General features: G+C 48.5%; 1 protein-coding gene across 1 annotated transcript in view; it reads right to left on the reverse strand.

Annotated features, from left to right (window-relative positions):
- Positions 1 to 264: 264 nt before the first annotated feature.
- VIPR2 (vasoactive intestinal peptide receptor 2) overlaps positions 265 to 21111 on the reverse strand; it is a 77351-nt gene continuing 56504 nt past the window's right edge. Inside the window, exons 6-13 of the mRNA XM_026451497.1 lie at positions 12685 to 12826; positions 6599 to 6749; positions 5799 to 5859; positions 4383 to 4452; positions 4012 to 4103; positions 1761 to 1890; positions 1653 to 1694; positions 265 to 639 (exon numbers count right to left, since the gene is read on the reverse strand). Coding sequence (XP_026307282.1) covers positions 466 to 639; positions 1653 to 1694; positions 1761 to 1890; positions 4012 to 4103; positions 4383 to 4452; positions 5799 to 5859; positions 6599 to 6749; positions 12685 to 12826 — 862 coding nt within the window. The 3' untranslated portion in view covers positions 265 to 465. The remainder of the gene's footprint in view (positions 640 to 1652; positions 1695 to 1760; positions 1891 to 4011; positions 4104 to 4382; positions 4453 to 5798; positions 5860 to 6598; positions 6750 to 12684; positions 12827 to 21111) is intronic.

Genomic DNA, 21111 nt, shown 5'->3' on the forward strand with positions numbered 1-21111 from the left:
GCTAACAGGGTGAAACCCCGTCTCTACTAAAACTACAAAGAAATTAGCCGGGCGAGGTGGCGGCGCCTGCAGTCCCAGCTACTCGGGAGGCTGAGGCAGGAGAATGGCGTGAACCCGGCAGGCGGAGGTTGCAGTGAGCTGAGATCCGGCCACTGCACTCCAGCCTGGGGGACAGAGTGAGGCTGCCTCAAAAAAAAAAAAAAAAAAAAAAAAGAAAGAAAGAAAATGGATCCACTGTTCGGCTGAAACACATTTTGAACAAGATTATCTAAACGCTGGAGTTTAAATCCAGTCGGTGACAACACGACCCGGTTCCAGGTATGCGGCTTAGTGGACAAGTTGATGCGCCAGGACCGCGCTGGGCCGCCCGCCAGGCTGCTCGGGCTCCTGGAAGGAGGAGCCGGCGTCTCAGCCCCGCAGAAGCCCGCGCCGTGGCCTCCCGCCGCGTCCCACGGCCAGGCGGGGCTAGAGGACCGAGGTCTCCGTCTGCAGGAAGGACGGGGCGCGGGAGCCGCGGTGGCAGTGCAGGGCGCCCTCCGAGCCGTTGCGGGAGATGGAGGAGCCGCAGGCCCTGTAATCCCGGCTCCTGGACGGGGTCGGGCACCGGCTTCGCCATTTTCGCTTCAGCTCGCACTGCACCTGCGGAGGTGAGGGCACCGGGGCGCCGTGAGCCTGGGCAGGGGCGTGCGGTGCTCTGGGAGCCACGGAGGCTCCAGCTCGCCCTCGCGCCTGCTGCCGTGCGGAGGGTGGGGCGACATCTGTGTTCCCATCAGACGGACAGAAACAGCCGGCTTCGGGGAAGAGGCTGGAGGGAGCGGGAACTGGAGGCCACATGAGGGCGGGGGACGCAGCCACGCTAAGGCTGTCGTGGGTGGTTCAGGCGTCGCCACTGCTACGGCACGCGCTGTCCCACAGTCTGAGGTGATTTGTTTTTTTCTGAAAAGATTTTCCTTAGCAGCCGGGGTGTGACAGTGCCGGGCCTCTGTCTCCTTCCCTGTTCCCAGCCGGGAGGGAATGTTAGCGCTGGGAGGGGGTGGGGATGAGTGACGGGTGCCCGGAAAGCAGAGGGAGAAGGACAAGTGGCACCGTACAGGCTCAGCTTTGCAGAAGCCGTGCTGGTGAAAGTTGCATGTCAAGCAAAGCAAGCGCCAGGGACCGCAGCGTGGGGCGGGAGGGTCAGGGGTCAGGGGACGGGGTGAGGCCGCTGGAGCAGCCCAGAGACGGCACCCCTGGCTGGGGATGAACGCAGGGCAGAGCTCGGTTCCTGGCTTCGTCCCCAGGGACTCACCCCCCAGCCCAGGCCGGGCTTTCTGGGACTCACAAGCTATGGTCAGGAGCAAGACCCTGTCTGTGGGGAAAAACGGATTCTGTCTAGACCCGGCCGGGAGCTTTCCCAAGAGGGCTCTGAGAGGGAGTCGATGCTACTTGGGGTGCACAGACGGACGGCAGGGTTTGGAAGCTGGGCCCAGAAGAGTGGGTTTGCCTGTGTCATTGTGGGTTCTCTGATGGGGACACAGAGAACTGTGGGGGCCTGGGCAGTGAGTCCAGCCCACGGAAGACAGGCGCGTGTGGGGGCCAGGGCACCAGGCTGGGCAGCATTTCAGGAACCAACTGAGTACCTGCACATGGTTCCAAGGCGGCCATGAACTTACCTCACTGTTCAGGAAACAGTAGAGGACGGCCACCACCAGGCCCTGCAATGAGAAGAGGAGGTCAGGCAGGACCCGCGCAGGGGAGGGTGGCCGCCTCTGCATACCTACCTGGAACGACCCGAGGCACAGTTCAAACAGTATCTGGTATTTGGAGGAGATGCTGATGGGAAACACGGCAAACACCATGTAGTGGACGCCAAACAGCGGGATGAGCAGGAGCGTGGACTTGGCCAGCCTCCTGCACAGAAGGAGAGAAGCCAGCTCAGCGGCGGGACCCGTGGACCCGCTACATGCCTGGCGGGGTCTTTCTCAGGACCGGGCAGCTGGGTGTGGGAGGGGCTCCACACTCCCTCTCCACCACTGGAATCGCCACCTAACAAGAAAAACCACTGCTTCTTTACTTTTATGTCTGAGGCCGCTGTGCAGATCCAGCACTCAGGGCCCGGGAATGTGCATTCCAGAAAGTGTTTGTTTCTCCTAAATTCCCTCACAAGGACACACGCTGTGTTCTGGGGTTCATGGCTGGCAGGGGCAAGATTCCCTGTGAGTGACCCAAAACCTGCACCGGCCCTGCCTGGGAGCCCGGCCCATCCTGAGGCAGGCACGGGACAAGAAGGCTGGCCTCCACCGTGGCCACATGCACGTTTAAATGATGAGGCCTGATCCTGCTCCCGGACCTGCAGCTCATAACAGCTGGGCTCTGCGGGCGCCAGGCCCCTCAGTCAGCGGCAGAAGACCCACCTAATTCCCTCTATTAATGCATCTGAAGTTCGCTGGAAAAGAAGCCTCCCTGTGGCTGAGCTCCTGGCCCCTGTCCAGGGAGGTTTTGCTACTTCTGTGACCAGAGAGTTACACAGAAAGGACCTTGTGTGGCCTCAAGGGTGTCTCGGCCTTTTCTGTTGTCCTGGAAAGCGAACCGATGTTATTGTCCCCACTTAATTTTGTTTCCAAAATAAAAGCATCCATCTCCAAGTCCTATTTAACAAACACTCCCCAAGAACCAATGCAAAGGTCAGCATACAAACTAAACAAGATTCACAGGAAATCCAAGTCCAGCCTGAAGGGCAACCAAGAACGACTTGTTCTGGGGTCTCTGCCACGCAGGCACCACCGGCCTCCCCTGAGCAGGCACAGGGTCATGCTGCCATGCGGGGTCTGACGTGGGATCCCATCCCTCACGTGGGCGGGCAGAGGCGGATACTCCCTGGATTCAGATACCACACGGCAGAATTAGATTCTCTGGTTTACCAGACTCTTTTGCAATACTCTGGTGCCTGGCAGCAAATATCCTGCAAATATAGACTGCACTGATCCTCCTAACCTTAGTGACATTATTACTTCCATCTTACAGATGAGGAAGCTGAGGCATGGAGTGGCAAAGTGACTTCCCTCAGGGCACCAGCTGGTATCTGCACCCAGCTTTGGGGCTCTTGGCCATGCTCCTGTCTAACTGCCCCTCCCCAAATCCACCCCTGTTTTCTAAGGTGGGAGAAAAGGGAAATGCAGGCCAGGCACCCTCCTAGGCCGGGTGGTGGGGTTCCTGCACCCTTCCATCCCGGCCAGTCTGAGCCCGAGGTGCCTTCTGCGCTAGGCCAACCATTTCCACACCAAGTCAGTGTTTAGTTTATACTTGAATTTTAGTTTTTACCTTTTTTTTTTTAAAGAATTCTTGATATAAATTTATGGAGTCTTTGCATTACTCTATAGATTCCCCGGATCATCATAAATTAGCTGGATGACTGGGGGTGACTGGCTGAACATCTGCCATCTTCACCTACTGAAGGGAGGTCACGGTGCCATCTCCATGTAATCACACGGGCAGGGAACGCTTTCTGAATTGTTATGAAGCACAAGGCCTGCTATTAGGGCTGGCAGTAGACACACGGCCATGGACCATGTGGTCTGAGGGGGACAGAATTAAATGTAAAATAAAAATAATGTGTGGCCAAGGAGAAGAAGACAGGCTGTATAACACGCAAGTGGGCAGATGCTTAAACAAGCAAGTGCACTAAAGAGGACTTTCTTCTGGCCTTCAAATAAAAGAAATGGTGCTTGACTTTCACAGTCGCCAAGGCCAGAAGGGCCCCTGCTGAGTCTTCCCAGGTCGTCAGGTGCAGAATCACACCCTATCTAGACGGTGGGCGTTTTAAACCACCAAATTTTGGAGTGATTTGTTACTTAGCCAGGGAAACGCTGTCCAGTGCCTCTCTGAGCTTTGGGCAGGAACAGAGCCCTGGGGTCCAGCCTCGAGGCCTGACCCCAGAGTCGCTGCACCTCCAGGGCCTTCCTGGCAGCGCGGGGTTTCCTGTCTCCATACAGCATCCCCACCAGGGACGCCCAGGCTGGGACACACACTCACTTGTACTGGGACTGGTCGTTGCCGCCGACATCCGGGGATGTTAACTTCTGCAGCAAAATTCGTATAATACTAATGAAAAGGACAAAATTAACCTGCACAAAAGAGACAGTAAGTTTGTGAAACGGATACGTGGGTCCCTAATTTGCCCTGAAGTCCACCTGATTTCGACCCTCCCCTCCACTCCCTCAGTCCCTCCCTCCTTCCCTGGGAACTGCCTGTGGAAGTCCACACGCCTGAAGGGGCCCTTTTCAGGGAAGGCTGAGTGGAGGAGTGGAATGGGGTCATTTCTGTTTAATAAAGGATGGCAGGCCTGCTGTCTGCCCAAGTGTGTGACTCCACAGGTAATTCACGCTTCAACAGGGGCGACTTACAATGATGGAAATTAAAATCGGTATTCGTATGACCCACCAGGGCACACTGTGGTCGTTCGTATCCCAGCAACTGTCGGAGAGAGACGGGAAATCAGGTTACCACCAACCACTTTCGCAAGACGGGCACAGGAGAATGAGCGCCTGCCTCGCGCCTGTGCCTGCCAGTGGGGCCGTCTGCCCCTCGCAACCTGCCCGCTCCCCCCAGTGTGGAAGCACAATTTCTCTGCACTGACAGATCGTAAAGGAATCTGTCCCAGCGAGTGACTGTGTTTTGTTTTATGCTTCTCAAAACAATAGTTGGCTTGTGGGGAGGGGGAAGGGAGGCGCGGCCCCAGAAGCCGGGACAAGGGCAGGACGGCCGCTGATGCCCTCCACTCTGAGCATGAAAGCGTGTGTCGGCCCCATTCAGCCGACATCAGGAGAAAAGAAACTTCCTCCTGAAAATTAGCTTCCCCTCACCTCCCAAATGGTTTGCATGTGCATGGCAAAGGGTTTAAAACATCCTTAGAGTGACTGAGGTGGGTGAGCTGCATTTCATTTTGATTTTCAGTGCATGGGGTGTCTCCAGCAGGAAGCTGTGACTCCTGGCTTGTAAAACGCCTCAGTGATTCTCCCCAGGGTCTACACCCTGTGCTGGGAGTCTGCAGCCCTCCCATAAAGCAGAAACTCCATCGCAGGCCTGGGTCCATGCTTTCCCTCGGAGGCCGAGGGCAGGAGCCTTCCGGCTGGTGCAGTCTCAGACTGGCCAAAGGGGATCAAGGGGGACCAGTCCTTAAGGCCAGAAGTGCCCCTGCTGAGTCCTCCCAGGTCGTCAGGTGCAGAATCACACCGTAACTAGACGGTGGATGTTTTAAATCACCAAATCTTGGAGTGATTTGTTACTTAGCAGTGGATAACCGATGCACACTGAGGCCGTTTAAAAGGCAGGATATTTGTGCCGGAACCACATGTGTCATGTCTAGGCTGCTGTCTCGCTCAGGGTGAGCACAGGGGAGAAGCGCTCTGGGACGCACAAGCCAAGACCAGTGCTTAGGGAGTGCTGGGGGGCCCTGCAGCCACCATCACCTGACCTTCCACTTTGCTACAGGTAAACAACGTGCAGGGCACTTGGTTTTCTTCTGTGGCCATCGCTGTGCCCACCGAAGGGGCTGCCCCAGTCTCTGCCTGGTTTATCCCAATCTCAACTATGCTGCAACACCTGGCTCACTTCCTGTCTCCTGCACGGGGCTTCCTCCAATACTCCAACCTCATAGGATTTCTCCCCATGAATCGCCCAGAAGCTTCCTGCGTGGCTGTCGGTTGGCCGCAAACGCTCCCTGTCCTTCCAACCAGGTAAGCTCCTGGCTTCCAAAGGCCTTCGTGCTGCCAGACGTTGCCGGGCCCATTTTCGAGGTTGCGGTCTGGGCATGGACTCACCCGGTGTCTTCTAAGTAGAGCCTGGCTGCAGTCCACGCACCGATGCATACGGTGGGGAGACCTACAGAGAGATGCCTGGTTACGCAGTGGATCAGAGCGGTGCGCACGCACACAGGTGGGTGCCTTCACCAGCAGAACCCTCAAGGACACTCCTTCTCACGGGAATATGAAGTGCGATCTCTTGTTTAAAGTCTTGGTAAATATTTACAAGTTTATGCTCATGGCTTGGTAACAGTGAAGATAATTAAACACGTGCTTGAGAGCCGAGGATCTGAGACTTGTCATTGCACATGGGAAGTGTTATTACTGAAGGCCACGGAGTGGAACATGCGAGGAGGAGATGTGTTCACTGATTTTGCAGCCACCCGCGGAGCTATCGGCTGCGTTTGCCTCATCCTGTCTATGAGATGTCTCGCATTTGCACCCCTTTCCAACCCTGGGCAAGGCAAGGCTTCCGCTACCTGGTATGGCCTCAACCCCTCTCCTCTCTGATCCCCACCCTCAGTGAAAGGTGAACTGGGTAGAGGCGGGGAGGAGGACACTGTTTTGTTAACAGCCCAGTTTGAATTGGGGTAAAAGGTGCCAGGAATGGGAGTATATTAAACTAGGTTCCTGGTTACCAGAAATATTAACGTGTTGTTCGTAGGAGCCTCCAGTCATCCTAGAAAAGTTCTTCATGATATGACCCTGACATGCATTCTACAGGGGCGGCAAAGTGTTTTTCTGAGCTGAAAGTGATTGCGTTGTTTGGTCAGATGGGATGGGATGCAGGTTTTGTGGGTGGGAAGGGGCACGCTTACCCCATCCGATCAGGAGGTAGGCCAGGAAGCACCTTCCGGGGGGGAGCACTGCCACCAGGAGGGTGTGGAGGTACAGCCCCTCCACCAGCAGCCAGAAGAAGTTGGCCATGATGCAGTACTGCAGGAAGACCAGGCTCAGCTTGCAGCCCACCTGGAAACCGCAAACAGAGAAGAGCATGACCTCACCCGGTAACAACAGCTCCAGTAGGCAGCGCCGCTCCAGGACACAGGGCACTTGGTATCTGTGCAAGGAAGGAGGAGACACCGGTGCCATCAGGACGGAAAGTGATTAACACAGTGGCCAGCGTGCTGGCCAGGAATGCCTGCTGGGAGCACCAGGCCCTTTGTATCCGCGGCTCCAGGGGCAGATCACTGCAGAGGCAACTGTGAACAGCCCTCCCTGAGACGAGCTTACTCACTGTTGCGGGCCAGGAGCTCACTTACTGCTGGAAGGTCTTAGACAGGCCGCACAGCTCCCTGGCCCTCCTGTTCTCGGCCCCTCCCCTCGGCTCCTCCACTTCCCCTTCTCTGACCTGCTTCACCACAGGAACCCCCGCAGTGGTCCTGCCAGCCAGCAAAGAAGAACCAGAAGAGCCAGCAGGAGGTCCCAGAGGCGAGGTGTGGGTGGCAGGGGCCCTGCAGCTGCCCAGGACTCTGGCCTCTGTCCCTTTGTGTGAACAGAGCACGAGTGCAGGTAGAGGATGGGGCACCCGCCAGTTGCCCTCACTAGCAGCTCAGGTGCGCAGTGCCTGGGAAGAGAAAACAATGGACCTACACCAGGCCCCCAGACTTTTCTTTTAAATTTTTGACAACTATGTAAGTTCTTCAATTGTAAAAAACTGGTTTTAATGTTGGGTAACTTAATAAAACATGAAAAAATAAAGGGGAAAACGATAAATCTAGCAAATAAAATATTTTCTGAGGAGATTTTAAAAGGATTTTCACTGGGAAAGAATTACATATTTTATAAAATAAATCTATTTTAATCTCTCAGACCTTCATCTAACTAAATGTACCAGGCATTTCAGCTTCATGAGCAACCACGAAACTGCTTTTAATCACTAAGCTTATATAAAGTGTGCTGAAAAATAGTATTTTCATTTCCATTCTTATTTCTATATTTATGTTCATATATATCTATAGACATATGTAGGTAGATATACACATGTACAGGCAGATATAGGTATATCTGATACATACATCAGATGGATACACCTATACATATTTGTGGGTGGATATACTTATATATATGGGTGGATATACTATATACATATAGCAGATGGCTATCCCTATACATATACATGGGTGAATATATTTTTACATATGGGTAGATATAGATGGGTGGATATACTTATATGTGTATATGGGTGGATATACTTATACTTTCATATGGTGGCCTTTCAATTTGGCCTCCAGGGTCCTGAGAGCCACTGAGCCCTGCAGGCTGCCCCTGACCTTCCCAGCACTCTGGATCTGCCTTGCCTTCCTCTGCTTTTTCTCTTTCCTAAGAACAGCAGGATAGGTGCTTCATTTTCTGAGGCACTGCACAGGTGAGAGTTACCCTTATTGTCCATCGTTGCCACCACAGCGAGCCGAGCGCCTGCAGGCGGATCTCGTGTGTCAACACCTGCTGAATGGACACTCAGATCCCAGCAAGTTCTACCCTGGGCATCAGGACAGAGCCTCTTACGCGGAAAGACACACATGATAACACAGCCATGAACACAGGAAAGTCGCAGTAAGTCCATTTGTGACTTATTGCCACTCATTTGAATAGTAAAGTGAAATAAATCAAGTTTTAAAATCTCTGGGTGGTGGGATTCTGGGAATTGGTGACCCATCTGGATGCAACGTGCCTTCCTTTGTCTCTCGGTAAAAGACTGCGTCTTAAACACAAGGAGTAAATTGCAGATGAACCAAGACACAAATGAACAATCTCAGAATAGAAACCTCTTAACTAAGACGGGAAATCTGAAATGAAAACAAGAGGTGCTAAAAGGATAGAAGGTAATTTTGGTTATATAAACTTTAAAAGCTTTTGGATGGCAAAAATACCATAAAAATACAATTGACAAATGATGAATTTGGAAACATATTTACAATGGAAATGACAAATGTTTAATTTTTATGATACCAATATTACAGATGAATGTGGTGTTTTAGAGTGCCGGAACAGCTTGTGGAAAGATGCCGGTTCTCAGCAGGTGCCCTGCCCCGGAGTGTGCATGAGAGTCACAGAGGCAGTGCCAACACCACCAGACAGGCAAAACGGTAAAACTAGTCAGGTCTTGGGCTCTGGTGTGATCGTACGTGCCACTGTCAGCTGTCTCAGCCTTTTGGAAGGCAAGCTAGCAAGATAGATTTACTACAATTTAAAAATACAGAGGCAGCTGGGTGCGGTGGCTCACACCTATAATCCCAGCACTTTGGGAGGCCAAGGTGGGTGGATCACTTGAGGTCAGGAGTTCAAGACCAGCCTGGCCAACACAGTGAAACCCCGTCTCTACTAAAAATACAAATAAAATAAAATGAAATAAAATTAGCTGGGTGTGGTGACGCCTGCCTGTGATCCCAGCTACTCAGGAGGCTGAGACATGAGAATAGCCTGAACCTGGGAGGTGGAGGTTGCAGTGAGCCGAGATCGTGCCACTGCACTCAGCCTGGACAACAGAGTAAGAGTCTGTGCCAAAAACAAAACAAACAAAACAAAACAAAACTAAAAACATGCAAACGCCCTTTGCAGTGGGCGGGAGGCCTCTTTATGCCGCCAGAATTCAGGGGTTGAAGCCCACCCGCTGTGGGAGTGTTAGTGGGTGGGGCCTTGTCACAGCGGTGGAGTCTCGCGATGGGATTAGTGCCCCTGTAAAGGGACCCCAGCAACATCCCTCGCCCCTTCCACCACGTGAGGACACCGAGAAGTCAGATCCGAATCTGGCGGTGCCTTGGTCTCAGGCCTCCAGAACTGAGAAGTAAATGTCTGCAACAGCAGCACACGAGGACGGAGACACCCTGGGACCTGGCAGCCTCACTGGCGAGTTCCGTCCGACAGAAATAAGAACACCTGTCCATAAGACACATGTCCGCTGATGCCCGCAGTGGCAAAAGAGAAAAATAAAGGGCAGAGCGGACCCCATACCGGGGGATGGGCTCCGTGGAGAATGCCACGCTACACGAGGGGCTGTGTGCCGCCTGAAAGCAGGTGCCGACCTGGTGGGGCCCTGGGACATCCTGCTGAAGGAGCAAAGAGGACGCAGAAGGAGTGTGCTGAAGATGAGTCCATTTTCTTTTAAATGGTAACAAAAACATCTCTGCATTTTTTCCCACGTGCCCATTCACCAAACAGGCACACTGTGAGGAAGGGAGGTTTTGGGGAATGACAAGGCCTCTGCGGACTTCATTTTCTACAGTGTGACCTTCACACCTCATTACACAGGCTCCAGAGCACTGCAGGAGGGGCCTCCAGGGCCAGCTGCCACCCACAGGGTTGATGTGAGGACCCCCAGCCGGGAGACCCACCAAGGCCCAGTGCCCAATCAGCAGCTGGTCCCTCCTCAGCCCCGTGGCCTTGTCGGGGAGCCTCTGCGTGAGCGTGTGAGTACGTGCACACGTGCATGTGAGGCAGGCAGGATTCAGCTTAGGAAGCCTAGGGGTGTGCTTCTGGGAGTCCCAGACCCTGGGGGAGCCTGCTGTGGCCAACAGTAAGAATAAAGGGCAGGTCTGCTCCATGTCCCGGGACAGCCCAGGGCCCCAGAGGAAACTGTGTCTCTGTCTAGGCCGTGTGGAAGGGGCCAAGAAGAGAACTTTTCATGTTCTTGGCTGATCCTAATGTCAGAAAAAGACCCTGCACCTATTTTGGCGGGGGCTGCCCCAGGTGTTCTGCTTGGGAGGATAATCTTCGTTTGGTGAAGTCAGTTGGGAACAAAAAATATACAAAAAAATGCAACTGGAAGGAAAGATATTTTCCTGTTCCTCATGCTGAGGTCTGACTGTATTTCTGGCTGACTTGTTTATTTAAAGCCTGAGCATTCTTTAGAGGAAGCAAGAGGGAAGACCCAGCTTGGCTCCTCTCTGCCTCAGGCATCTCCCCTCCCTCCTGTCCTCTGTCCCCTCCTCCTCTGTCGGTCACACGCTTTTCCCTTTGCCTCTGCTTTCCCCTCTCGGGTACTAGAGTCGCGGGGCATCTGGCATAAGGGGCAAAGCCGACTCCCTCTGTTCTCACAGAGCTTGACGCTGGGAACAGGCTCCGTGCTGCTGGGTGTCGTGGGGCCCCACCTGCACCTGGGCTTTGGATCCCGAGACTCCAGGCCACTTGTTGGGTTTCCCTCAGCCCAGTTTCCTCGTCTGTGAAATGGGGCAACAGCTCTTTTAAAGGCGAATGAGTGTTCACCCACAGTGTCCACAGAAACAGCCGGCATTTAGAGGAGGCTCTGTGCGGTGTGCGGGAGGCCAGGCCCTCCCAGTGGGGCAGCCACGCTGGCTCAAATCCACTCTGCCTCGGAGGTTCTGGGCACTCCTCTCGGGTTGAAGTGGTAGGGGAGAGTAGAGAGCTGCTGCTGCAGGCCAGCACCCAGTCCCAAGGGCCACCATTCTATGTCGCAGGTCCTCCAGGGTCGGCCGGGGTCTACTGAGGGTCTGTTGTGTGTCCTGAGGGTCTGTCGAGGGTCCTAAAGGTCTATCGAAGATTACTGCTTTCTATGTCTCGGGTCCTGAGGGTCTGTCATGGGTCATTGGTTTCTACATGGCAGGTCCGTTGAGGGTCTGTCGTGGGTCCTGAGAGTCAGTCATGGGTCCTAAGGGTCTGTCATGGGTCACTGCTTTCGATGTTATGGGTCCGTTGAGGGTCTGTCATGGGTCCCAGTGGTCCTCTGAGTGTCTGTCAAGTGTCTGTCGAGGGTGACTGCTTTCTTCATGAAGAGCTAAGGGCAGGAGGATCTGCAGAGTGAAGCCTGAAACCATCTTGGTGAGAGAGAATCTGACACTGTCCTCATACTTCTTATGGGCGTTGACCACCGTTATACATGTGGGGAGACCCTCTTCCCAGGCCAGGAACTCCAGGGGCCCAACTCCACCTGGGGACAGGGGCTTGCCAGGTGAAGAATCTTGTTTTTAATTTTGTTATCATAGCAAACCTGATTCACAGGCATCACGCACCAGCTTATCCCCAGAGGCACATTTCCTGCATGAAGACGACGAGGGGCTATGAAACAGCTGACGTCTGTGCGGTTATAAACGGCATTACTACCTTAAAACTAAGTTAATTCAAATCTGTGCCAGCAGACGGACCTATCCAAGTCTAGTGCTCCTGGTTCCTTCAGAAGAACCTTGGTAGCGAGGGTCTTGGGTGGAGAGTGAGGTACCAGGGGCATGAATCCTTCACAAAGATACTGAGCATGTGGAGTGCTCTGGGCCAGCAGGGATGTGCTTGGTAGAACGGCCTGCATGTAGGAGGCACTCAACAGCACTTGCTACGTTAAACTGACTTGATTAGGTGCTAGATAACCACCAATAACCACCACAAATACAGCCGAGGGGAAGGGCGTAGGTGGAGTGAAACCTCCTGTACTGCATCTGTAGGAACTAATAATTAAGATTATCCTCAGATCAAAGAGTTGGACCCAAGATATTCATAGACATGCAACTGGGTTCACAATCAGGTTTTGCACGGAATTTACCCATGACACAGATCAAGTTCTTCAGCAATCTGGAAGGAAGTTTTTACTACTCAGAATCTAAGAGATTCAGATAGAAAGCAACAGAGTTGTGTGTGTTCATCTGTACCAAGATTTCTCAACCCAGATGTGTATGAGGAAGGGTGTGCCTTTCCTCAGTCTAGCTCCATGGGGGTCAGAGCTCAGGGCCCTTTCACTTCCCAGCCCTGATGGTGCCTGGGAACCCCACCCTCCCTGCCTCAGTGCCATCCCCATGTCTCAGCACCAACTGGGCCTGCTCTGGCCCCAGCCTCTCTGCCAGACTCTCTGTTTCTCAGCCAGGGACCCTGCACCAGCACAGAGACATCCTCATCGTGAGAAGGGGGAACAGAGACAAAGGGACAAGAGAGTGGGACCCTGTGGTGGGGACAGCCTTACCCAGGAGGACGGCTGGTTGGGACAGTGCAACGTGCCTGAACTGGAGTAGAGAACGTCGTCCTTGACCAGCACTGAGATGGCTCTCAGGATGAAGGACAGGAATAGGTTCAGATGGATGTAATTCCTGGTACAGTGCAGCTTCCTGAGGTGGGGCAGTGGGGGAGAGAGGAATTGGTGGGGGAAGGGGAGGGAGGGAGAGAGAACCAGACAGAGATGAGAAACTCATACTATGATCAGAGAAGCACAGAAAAATAAAAGAGTTGAGGGCATGAAGCAGATTTCACCATGAATGGCAACTGCAATTTGCTGTGGCAGAGAAAAATGAAAAAGCTCTGTTAAGAATTTTTTTGAGATAATAAAAGTGGATGAGATGAAGAAATGTTTTTAGCAAATACATATTGAATTTGATAACAAGTTTCCTATCAACAATTAAAAACTGTTAAAATCCCAACAAAGGAGGTCAGTGTAAATGGTGGTGTAGGGACCATTCAAGAAACAACAACAACAACAACAAAGATACTCAAAGGCTTATGGCAACCAAGGCTTATGGCAACCAAGTGAACCCTTAGCCGGGGGGGAAAGGCCCTGAACAGGCAGAGAGCATGCTGTATTTAGTTCACCTTTTGTCCACCCCACCCCAACATGGTGGTCATTTTGAAGACAGAAGCCCATGTTACTATTGTGGGTACTTGGTCCTGGAGGAGTTTCATAAACTCAAGGAATTGTGTTTGTTTTGACCTTTCTGTGGGTTCTGGACAAAAGACTCGGAATCCTCAGGCTGAGAAGTGGTTTTGCAGACATGCTGGAAGCTGAACGAATAAGCTCCTGCCACCTCAGGAAATACTTGGCAGTGGAAGCAAAAAACAGGCCCTCTGATAGCCTGAGAGGAAAAGCTGGGGAGTGAGAATCTTGGAGAATAAGGGCTTCAAGAAGTTCTCACATGAAGTGGGGAACCTAGAAATCCAGGTGCACGTTCAGGGCAGAAAGGACCAGAGAATCCCACAAGCTATTATCTCAGGCTGCTGCTCTTTAGGCTCAGCACCAACTGGGCCAAGCAGGTGGCGAGGGCTAAGGCAGAGCTGCAAACAGGCTGGCTAAGCACTGAAGGCGTGCTCCCAACACAGAGCCAGCCTGCAAAGGCCTAGAGAGGGCACTTTTTCTTTTCTTTCAGTTTTTTATCTCTTTGACTCCAGGTGTGTGTGGAAATCTCTGTCAAATAACTAGCTGATGACTGAGCTAAAAGTACATAAAGTCTTCAGAGACCACTAAAGACCAAGAGTCTTTATAAAAATAGCTTAGAAAACCCCTAAATAAACAACTACAACCTGCAGCAAGAAACAACAAATCCTAGAGGGGGGAGAATGTGATTCCAGAGTCATCACATCAGAATATTCAAAATGCCCAGTTTCAACAAAAAATATAAAGCAAAAAAAAAAAAAAAAAAAAAAAAAAGAGAGAGAGAGAGAGAAAATATGGCCCATTTATAGGAGAAAAAAATGAATCAACAAAAATTATCCCTGAGGCATCACATGAAATAGATTTATCTTAAGTTTCTGACTTAAGGTCGTAGGCAACAACTTTAAATAAAGTGTCTTAAATATGCTTAAAAAGCAAAAACAAACAAACAAACAAACTCACAAAAAAACCACCAAAACCCCCCAAAAAAAACAATAACCAAAAAAACAAAACAAAACAAAACCTAAAACAAAAAATCATCGAAAAATAAAGGAAACTATGAGAACAATGTCTTAACACATAGACAATATTGATAAAAGCGACAGAAATTACAAAAAGTAACCATGTAGAAATTTTGGAGCTGAAATGCACAACTGAACTAAAAGATTCACTGGGGGAGGCCAAAGCAGTTTTTTTTTCTTTTTTTTCTTTTTTTTGAGACAAAATCTCATTCTGTCACCCAAGCTGGAGTGCAATGGTGCAATCTTGGCTCACTGTAACCTCTGCCTCCCTGATTCAAGTGATTCTCCTGCCTCAGCCTTCTGAGTAGCAGGGATTACAGGCACGTGCTACCACGCCCAGCTAATTTTGTATTTTTAGTAGAGATGGGGTTTCACAATATTGGCTAGGCTCAAACCTCTGACCATATGTGATCCACCTGCCTTGATCTCCCAAAGTGCTGGGATTACAGGCGTGAGCCACCGCACCCGGTCTGGATTTGAGCAGGCAAAATAAGTCATCTGTGAACTTGCAGTGAGGTCAAATGAAATTATCCAGTCTGAGGAGCAGAAAGAAAACAAAGAATGAAGGAAAACGAGGAGAGCCCAAGAGCCTAAGAGATTTGTGGAATTCCATCAAGTGCACCAGCACACGCATCGGGGAGTGCCAAAATGACGATCCTGAAGTCATGCGGAATTACGAGGGATCCTGAACCACCAAAACAATCTTAAAAAGAACAAAGCTGAAGAACTCACCGTCTCAATTTCAAACTTACTACAGACTACCAAATAGTGTGGCACTGCATATAGATCAACGGTATAGAACTGCGAGTCCAGAACAAACCTACACAACTACGGCCATTTGATTTTTGACAAGGGTGCCAAGGACATTCAATGGGGAAAGAATAGTCTTTTCAACGATTGGTGCTGTGATGACTAGATGTCCATATGTAAAATCATACAGCTGGACCCCTACCTCACAGCATATTAAAAATTACTCAGAATGAATCAATGGCCTAAACATAAGAGCTAAAACCATAAAACTCTTCTGAAAAAACATAGGAGCAAATATTCATGACCTTTGGATTTCCTGTGGACTTGTGGTGTCAGCCACAAGTTTATTAGGCTCTATTGGATTTCTTACGTTCTTATGCATGATACCAAAAGCACAGCAAGAAAACAACAGAAAAAGTGGACTTCATCAACATTGAAAACTTTCACGTATTAAAGGACATTACTAAGAGAGTTCAAAGAAAACCTACAGAATGGGAGAAAATGTCTAGAAATTATATATCTGATAAGGATTAGTATCCAAAATACACAAAGAACTCTTACAACTCAACAACCAAAACCCAATTAGAAAATACGCAAAAACTCGACTATTGATTTCTCCAAAGAAGAGATACAAATGGTCAATAAGCACATAAAACCATAATGTGACATCACTGCATACCACTAGGATGGCAATAGTAATAATAATAATAAATTAAGAAAACAAAATAAAAAGTATTGGATGGGTGTGAAGAAACTGGCACCCTCATATATTGCTAGTGGAAATGTAAAATGGTACAGTCGTTGTGGAAAGCAGTTGGGTGGTTTCTCAACACAGAATTACAATATGTCCCAGAATTTCACTTGTAGGTATACACCCCAAAGAGTTGGAAACAAGTATTCAAACAAAACATGTACATGAATGTTCACAGCAGCTCTATTCACAACAGGCAAATGGTGGAACAGTTCAAATGTCCGTGAGCAGATGAATGGATACACAAAACGTGGCATATCCACACAACTAAATACTATTCAACCATAAAGAGGCTTGGAGTACTGACGTGGATGGAACTTGGAAACATTATGCTAAGTAAAGACACCAGTCACAAAAGGCCACATACTGTATGATGCATCCAGAGGAGGCAATTCCAGAGAGAAGGCAGATTCTGGTTTCCAGGAGCTGGGGGGGATGGGGAGTGACCACCTAATGTGTAGGAGGCTTCCTTTTGGGACAACAGGAAGTTCAGGAACTAGATAATGGTGATAGTTACACAACACTGTGAAGGTGCTTAATGCCAAGGAATTGTGTACCTTAAGATGGCACAAATGGTAAATTTTGTGTTATGGGTATTTTACCACAAATTTTGAAAATCCACCCTAACCCTCAAATTTTTAAACAATTATGGCCAGCTGTAAAACAATTTGGATTCTTGCATAAAAAAGAAAAATAATTTTTATCCAAAAGGATGTTAAATTTTTATTTCATTTATGGAAATTTTGTTAGAGAAATATAAAGAACAGACTAAGAAAGATATTTTACAAAAAGTGAAAATTTTCAATTAAGCCAAACTATTGCCCACAGAGTACAAGCCCTTTCTAACATTATTAAAGATCCTGGGCCAGGCGCGGTGACTCATGCCTGTAATCCCAGCACTTTGGGGGGCTGAGGCACGTGGATCACCTGAAGTCAGGAGTTCAAGACCAGCCTGATCAACATGGTGAAACCTTGTCTCTACTAAAAATACAAAAATTAGCCTGGCTTGGTGGTGGGTGCCTGTAATTCCAGCTACTTGGGAGGCTGAGGCAGAAGAATCGCTTGAACCCAGGAGGCAGAGGTTGAGACTGAACCCAGGCGCTTGAACTCAGGAGCCAAGATTGCGCCATTGTGCTCCAGCCTGGGCAACATGAGCGAAACTTTGTCTCAAAAAAAAAAAAAAAAATTATAAAGTATCCTTTAATTTACAACTTGAAAACTTGCAAGTACTTCTCTTTGGTTTTTAATGAGTTGTGTGGTTAAGAGACACTCACTGGACAATTAATATTTTGAATTCTTTAATTTTAGAGGAATTCCAAATTTATAAACAAATGTCAATTGATGGCCTAAAAATTAGAAACTATGGTGTAAATATTTTGTCATAGTTTCCATTTGTCAAAGAATTCAGTTATATATGAAAAAACCAGTTTCTATTATGACAGACACTGCTCCAGCGATGGCAGGTCAAAAATCTGAATTTACTGCAATTCATTTGGAATTTAAAACAAGGGACAGATATTTCCATTATTGCTTCATTCCACTGTATAATACTGTTGAAAGTATTTGTGTTCCATTTTATGAAGCAGACTCTAGAAAAACCATGAAGAATGTAGTTGGTAAAATCTTTCAATATTTATGTGCAAAAGGTTTGAATCGCTGAGCATTTGCACAACAGCTGAAAGAAACGAGACAATGAACTTAATGATCTTTGCCAACGCTTGGGTAAGTCATGGAAGAATTTTACAATATTCACTCTACTGGTAACTCCAAGTCAAGATTTTTCTCAAACAATAAGTGCTTCCCAAATATCCAATTATCAAAGGCAAAATGACAATATAATTTATGTTTTCTCACTGCTATCCTGTTGATTTTGAAACCTTGAAGAAAGGAGAGCTCATTTGTGACATAGCTAGGTATGAAAAGGTATGTGGAAATAAAAACTTTCCATAATATAAATCAGAACTAGTGATTTAATATTTTTCTAACATGAATAAATATGCAGAATATTTTAATTACAATCAAGAGAACCATTTAAACTGGCAGAAAAATACCATATACATTTGAGAAACACTTTTTCTAATCAATGAATTTAGAGTTGTATGCCAATATATGCATTGCACTTTGGAATTTGACATTAGTTACACTGAGCTGATACAAGGGTAAGCTTATTTAGCTTGAGAAGACATAATTTGCAAACAAAGGTGCTTTTGCTTCAAAGTTAAATCAACTCTTTCTAAAAATGGAGACCTAGTTTTGTTAATGTGGATATGAATAGTAAAGGGAAATGACTCCTGGTACCCTAGTGACTTGCTGGAGAGCTTTTACATATGTTTGGACAGCTAGGTATGTTTGAACAACTTTTTCTTTTTCTTTTTTTGATACAGAGTCTCGCTGTGTCGCCTAGGCTGGAGTGCAGTGGCGAGATCTCGGCTCACTGCAAGCTCCGCCTCCCGGGTTCATGCCATTCTTCTGCCTCAGCCTCCTGAGTAGCTGGGACTACAGGCGCCCGCCACCGCACCCGGCTAATTTTTTTTTTTTTGTATTTTTAGTAGAGACGGGGTTTCATCATGTTAGCCAGGATGATCTTGATCTCCTGACCTTGTGATCTGCCCGCCTCAGCCTCCCAGAGTGCTGGGATTACAGGCGTGAGCCACCGCGCCCGGCCTGAACAACTTTTTCAACTGTAAATTTTAAAACTGTAAAGGCAGGTCAAGTATTTCCAATACAAACCAGTGACCAAATTGAACTACGCTGTGTAACTACAAACTGGATTTTGAAGACTTACTCTGAACACAAGAATGTAAATAGCTCATTAATATTGTTTTATATTGATTACATATTGAAGTAATAGTTTGGATCTAACAACTTTAATAAAATGTATTATTAAAGTTAATTTCACTGGTTTCTTTTTATTTTTAAAAGAAAATGTTAAAATGAAGCTACTAGAACACTTACAATTATGCTAGTGGCTTGCGTTATGTTTCTGTTGGACACTGCTGATCCCGACAGCTATGGGATTGTGCTTTTTCAGCTCTCTCTTTGGGCTGGCACCCACCAAACTCCTCCACAGCCAGCACGCACTCAGTTTAGCCCTTCCCGATGTCCTGCACAGCTCCAGGGGCTTTCTCTAGTTCTTCCACAAACCTCTGCTGGGTCCACTTGTTCAAGGTATGGAGGACCCTTCTCTCCCACTCAAAAGATTCCTCATTCTTAGCCTTCAGTTTCTTGAGCCTTATTTTTATTTTTTCTATCAACACGCCACCCCCGTTCCTGCACCCTTGGTGGACGCTGGGCTTCTCTGTTCCTCTGCCAAGCACACACTACCAAAAAACTGTCTCTCTTGGGATTCTCTTCTTCCAGCAAGACCCTCATCAAATGTCAACATGAACCTTTCTTGAGGCTTAACTTTATGTGACATCTTGCTTTTCTAAAAAGTATTCAGAACATTTTGTTTATAACTCTCTTAGAACACTTAAATTCTGCTTCAGAGAAGACTTAATTGGAACACACCCCAAAGAGGATCTCCACTTGTGGCCGTGAAGGAGAATCCCTCAGGAAAGGATCAGGGTGACCCTAAAAAGCTGCCCAAAGGCTTTGGGGAGCAGCCGCAGCCACGGGGACCAACGGGCTGGCCTCTGGGGAGAAGGCAATGGCACTGTGGAGGCTCTCCAGGGCCTCTGCGGGTGTCTGCTGGTTTAGCTCTCTGGTACGGAAAGTGTTCAGAAAGGACAAGCCCAGAGCCAGGGCTAGAATGTGGGCAGCCTCACCCGCCGGAGTAGAAATGGGAGATAAGGGTTGTTGGGTGACCCTCGGGGAGCAACGATTCCGCAGGAAAGGAAATAGAGGCTGCATCCAAATCCTTTTGGTGTCTGAGATGGTTGTGTGTTGGGTGAGGGGCTGAGAAATAAAGCAGAAAGCAGTGGCCAAGGCTGAGTACTTGGGGGAAATGCCTGCAGCCTCACGGGTACTGGGCGGCAAGCGGCAGGATTCAGGGCCTGAGGGAGGTGGGGTTCCCAGGCCTTCATGGGGGAGTCCCAAATAGCTGTGGCCCAGAGTGACGACAAACCAGAGAGCACCCGGCTGCTTGAAGCCTGAAATGCAGCCCTAAACCCAGCGCCAAACCCACGTGGCCCCGATAGCCCAGGCTGGTCTGCCCTTCCTACCATGAAAAATTCAAATCCGCTGCAGTAAGATAATCACCTGAAGCCTCTGCAGTTTAAGTATTTGCAATTTCAGTAACAATTACTAGCTATGCCAGAAACAGGACTAAGTAATCAAAAGCCAAGTTAAAAAGAAAAACACTGGCTGGGCACAGTGGCTCATGCGTGCAATCCTAGCACTTTGGGAGGCTGAGGTGGGTTGATCACTTGAGATCAGGAGCTCGAGACCAACCTGGCCAACAAGGTGAAACCCTGTCTCCACTAAAAGTACAAAAATCAGCTGGGCATGGTGGTGCACGCCTGTGATCCCAGCTACTTGGGAGACAGAGGCAGGAGGATCGCTTGAACCGGGGAGGTAGAGGTTGCAGCGAGCAGAGATCACACCACTGCACTCCAGCCTGGGTGACAGAGACAGACTCCGTCTCAAAACACACACACACACACACACACACACACACACACACACACACACCCAACAAAAACAAAAGCAGACAATAGAGATTCAGAGGTTAGTGTTTTAAGACATGGGACTATAAAATTAACATATTTAAGAAAACAGATAAAGAGATGGAGAATTTTATTAAATAATAAAATTAAGACAATCAAATAGAAAATTTAAAACTTAACCTTGAAATTAAGAGTTAAATAGAGAGGACTAACATTAATGTAACACAGCAGATGGGAGTACTATGAATTGGATCAGTAGTATGTCTAGATTAAAGTAGAAACCAAAAATATGAAAAAAATAGTAAGATAATACATGGGAAATGGAGTTTTAGGAAGAGAGGAGAATGAGGAAGGAGCACTATTTGAAGAGATGCTAGCCACAAAGTTTTTTGAAACTGATAAAAGACAATAACAGATTAAAGGAACTCTATAAACCCCAAGAAGGAGAAACACAAAGAAAACCACCTTAAGTCCTATGAAAGTGTAACTGCTAAAAACCGAAAAAAGTCTTCAAAGCTTCAGAGAAAAAAAGACACACTGCCTCAAAGGAACAATGCTGCACTGGCAGCTGACTTTTCAGAAGAGGTCACGACGTACATCTTTAATGTGGTGAAAGAAAATA

Source organism: Piliocolobus tephrosceles, chromosome 8 (assembly GCF_002776525.5).
Source record: "Piliocolobus tephrosceles isolate RC106 chromosome 8, ASM277652v3, whole genome shotgun sequence".
Lineage (NCBI taxonomy): Eukaryota > Metazoa > Chordata > Mammalia > Primates > Cercopithecidae > Piliocolobus > Piliocolobus tephrosceles.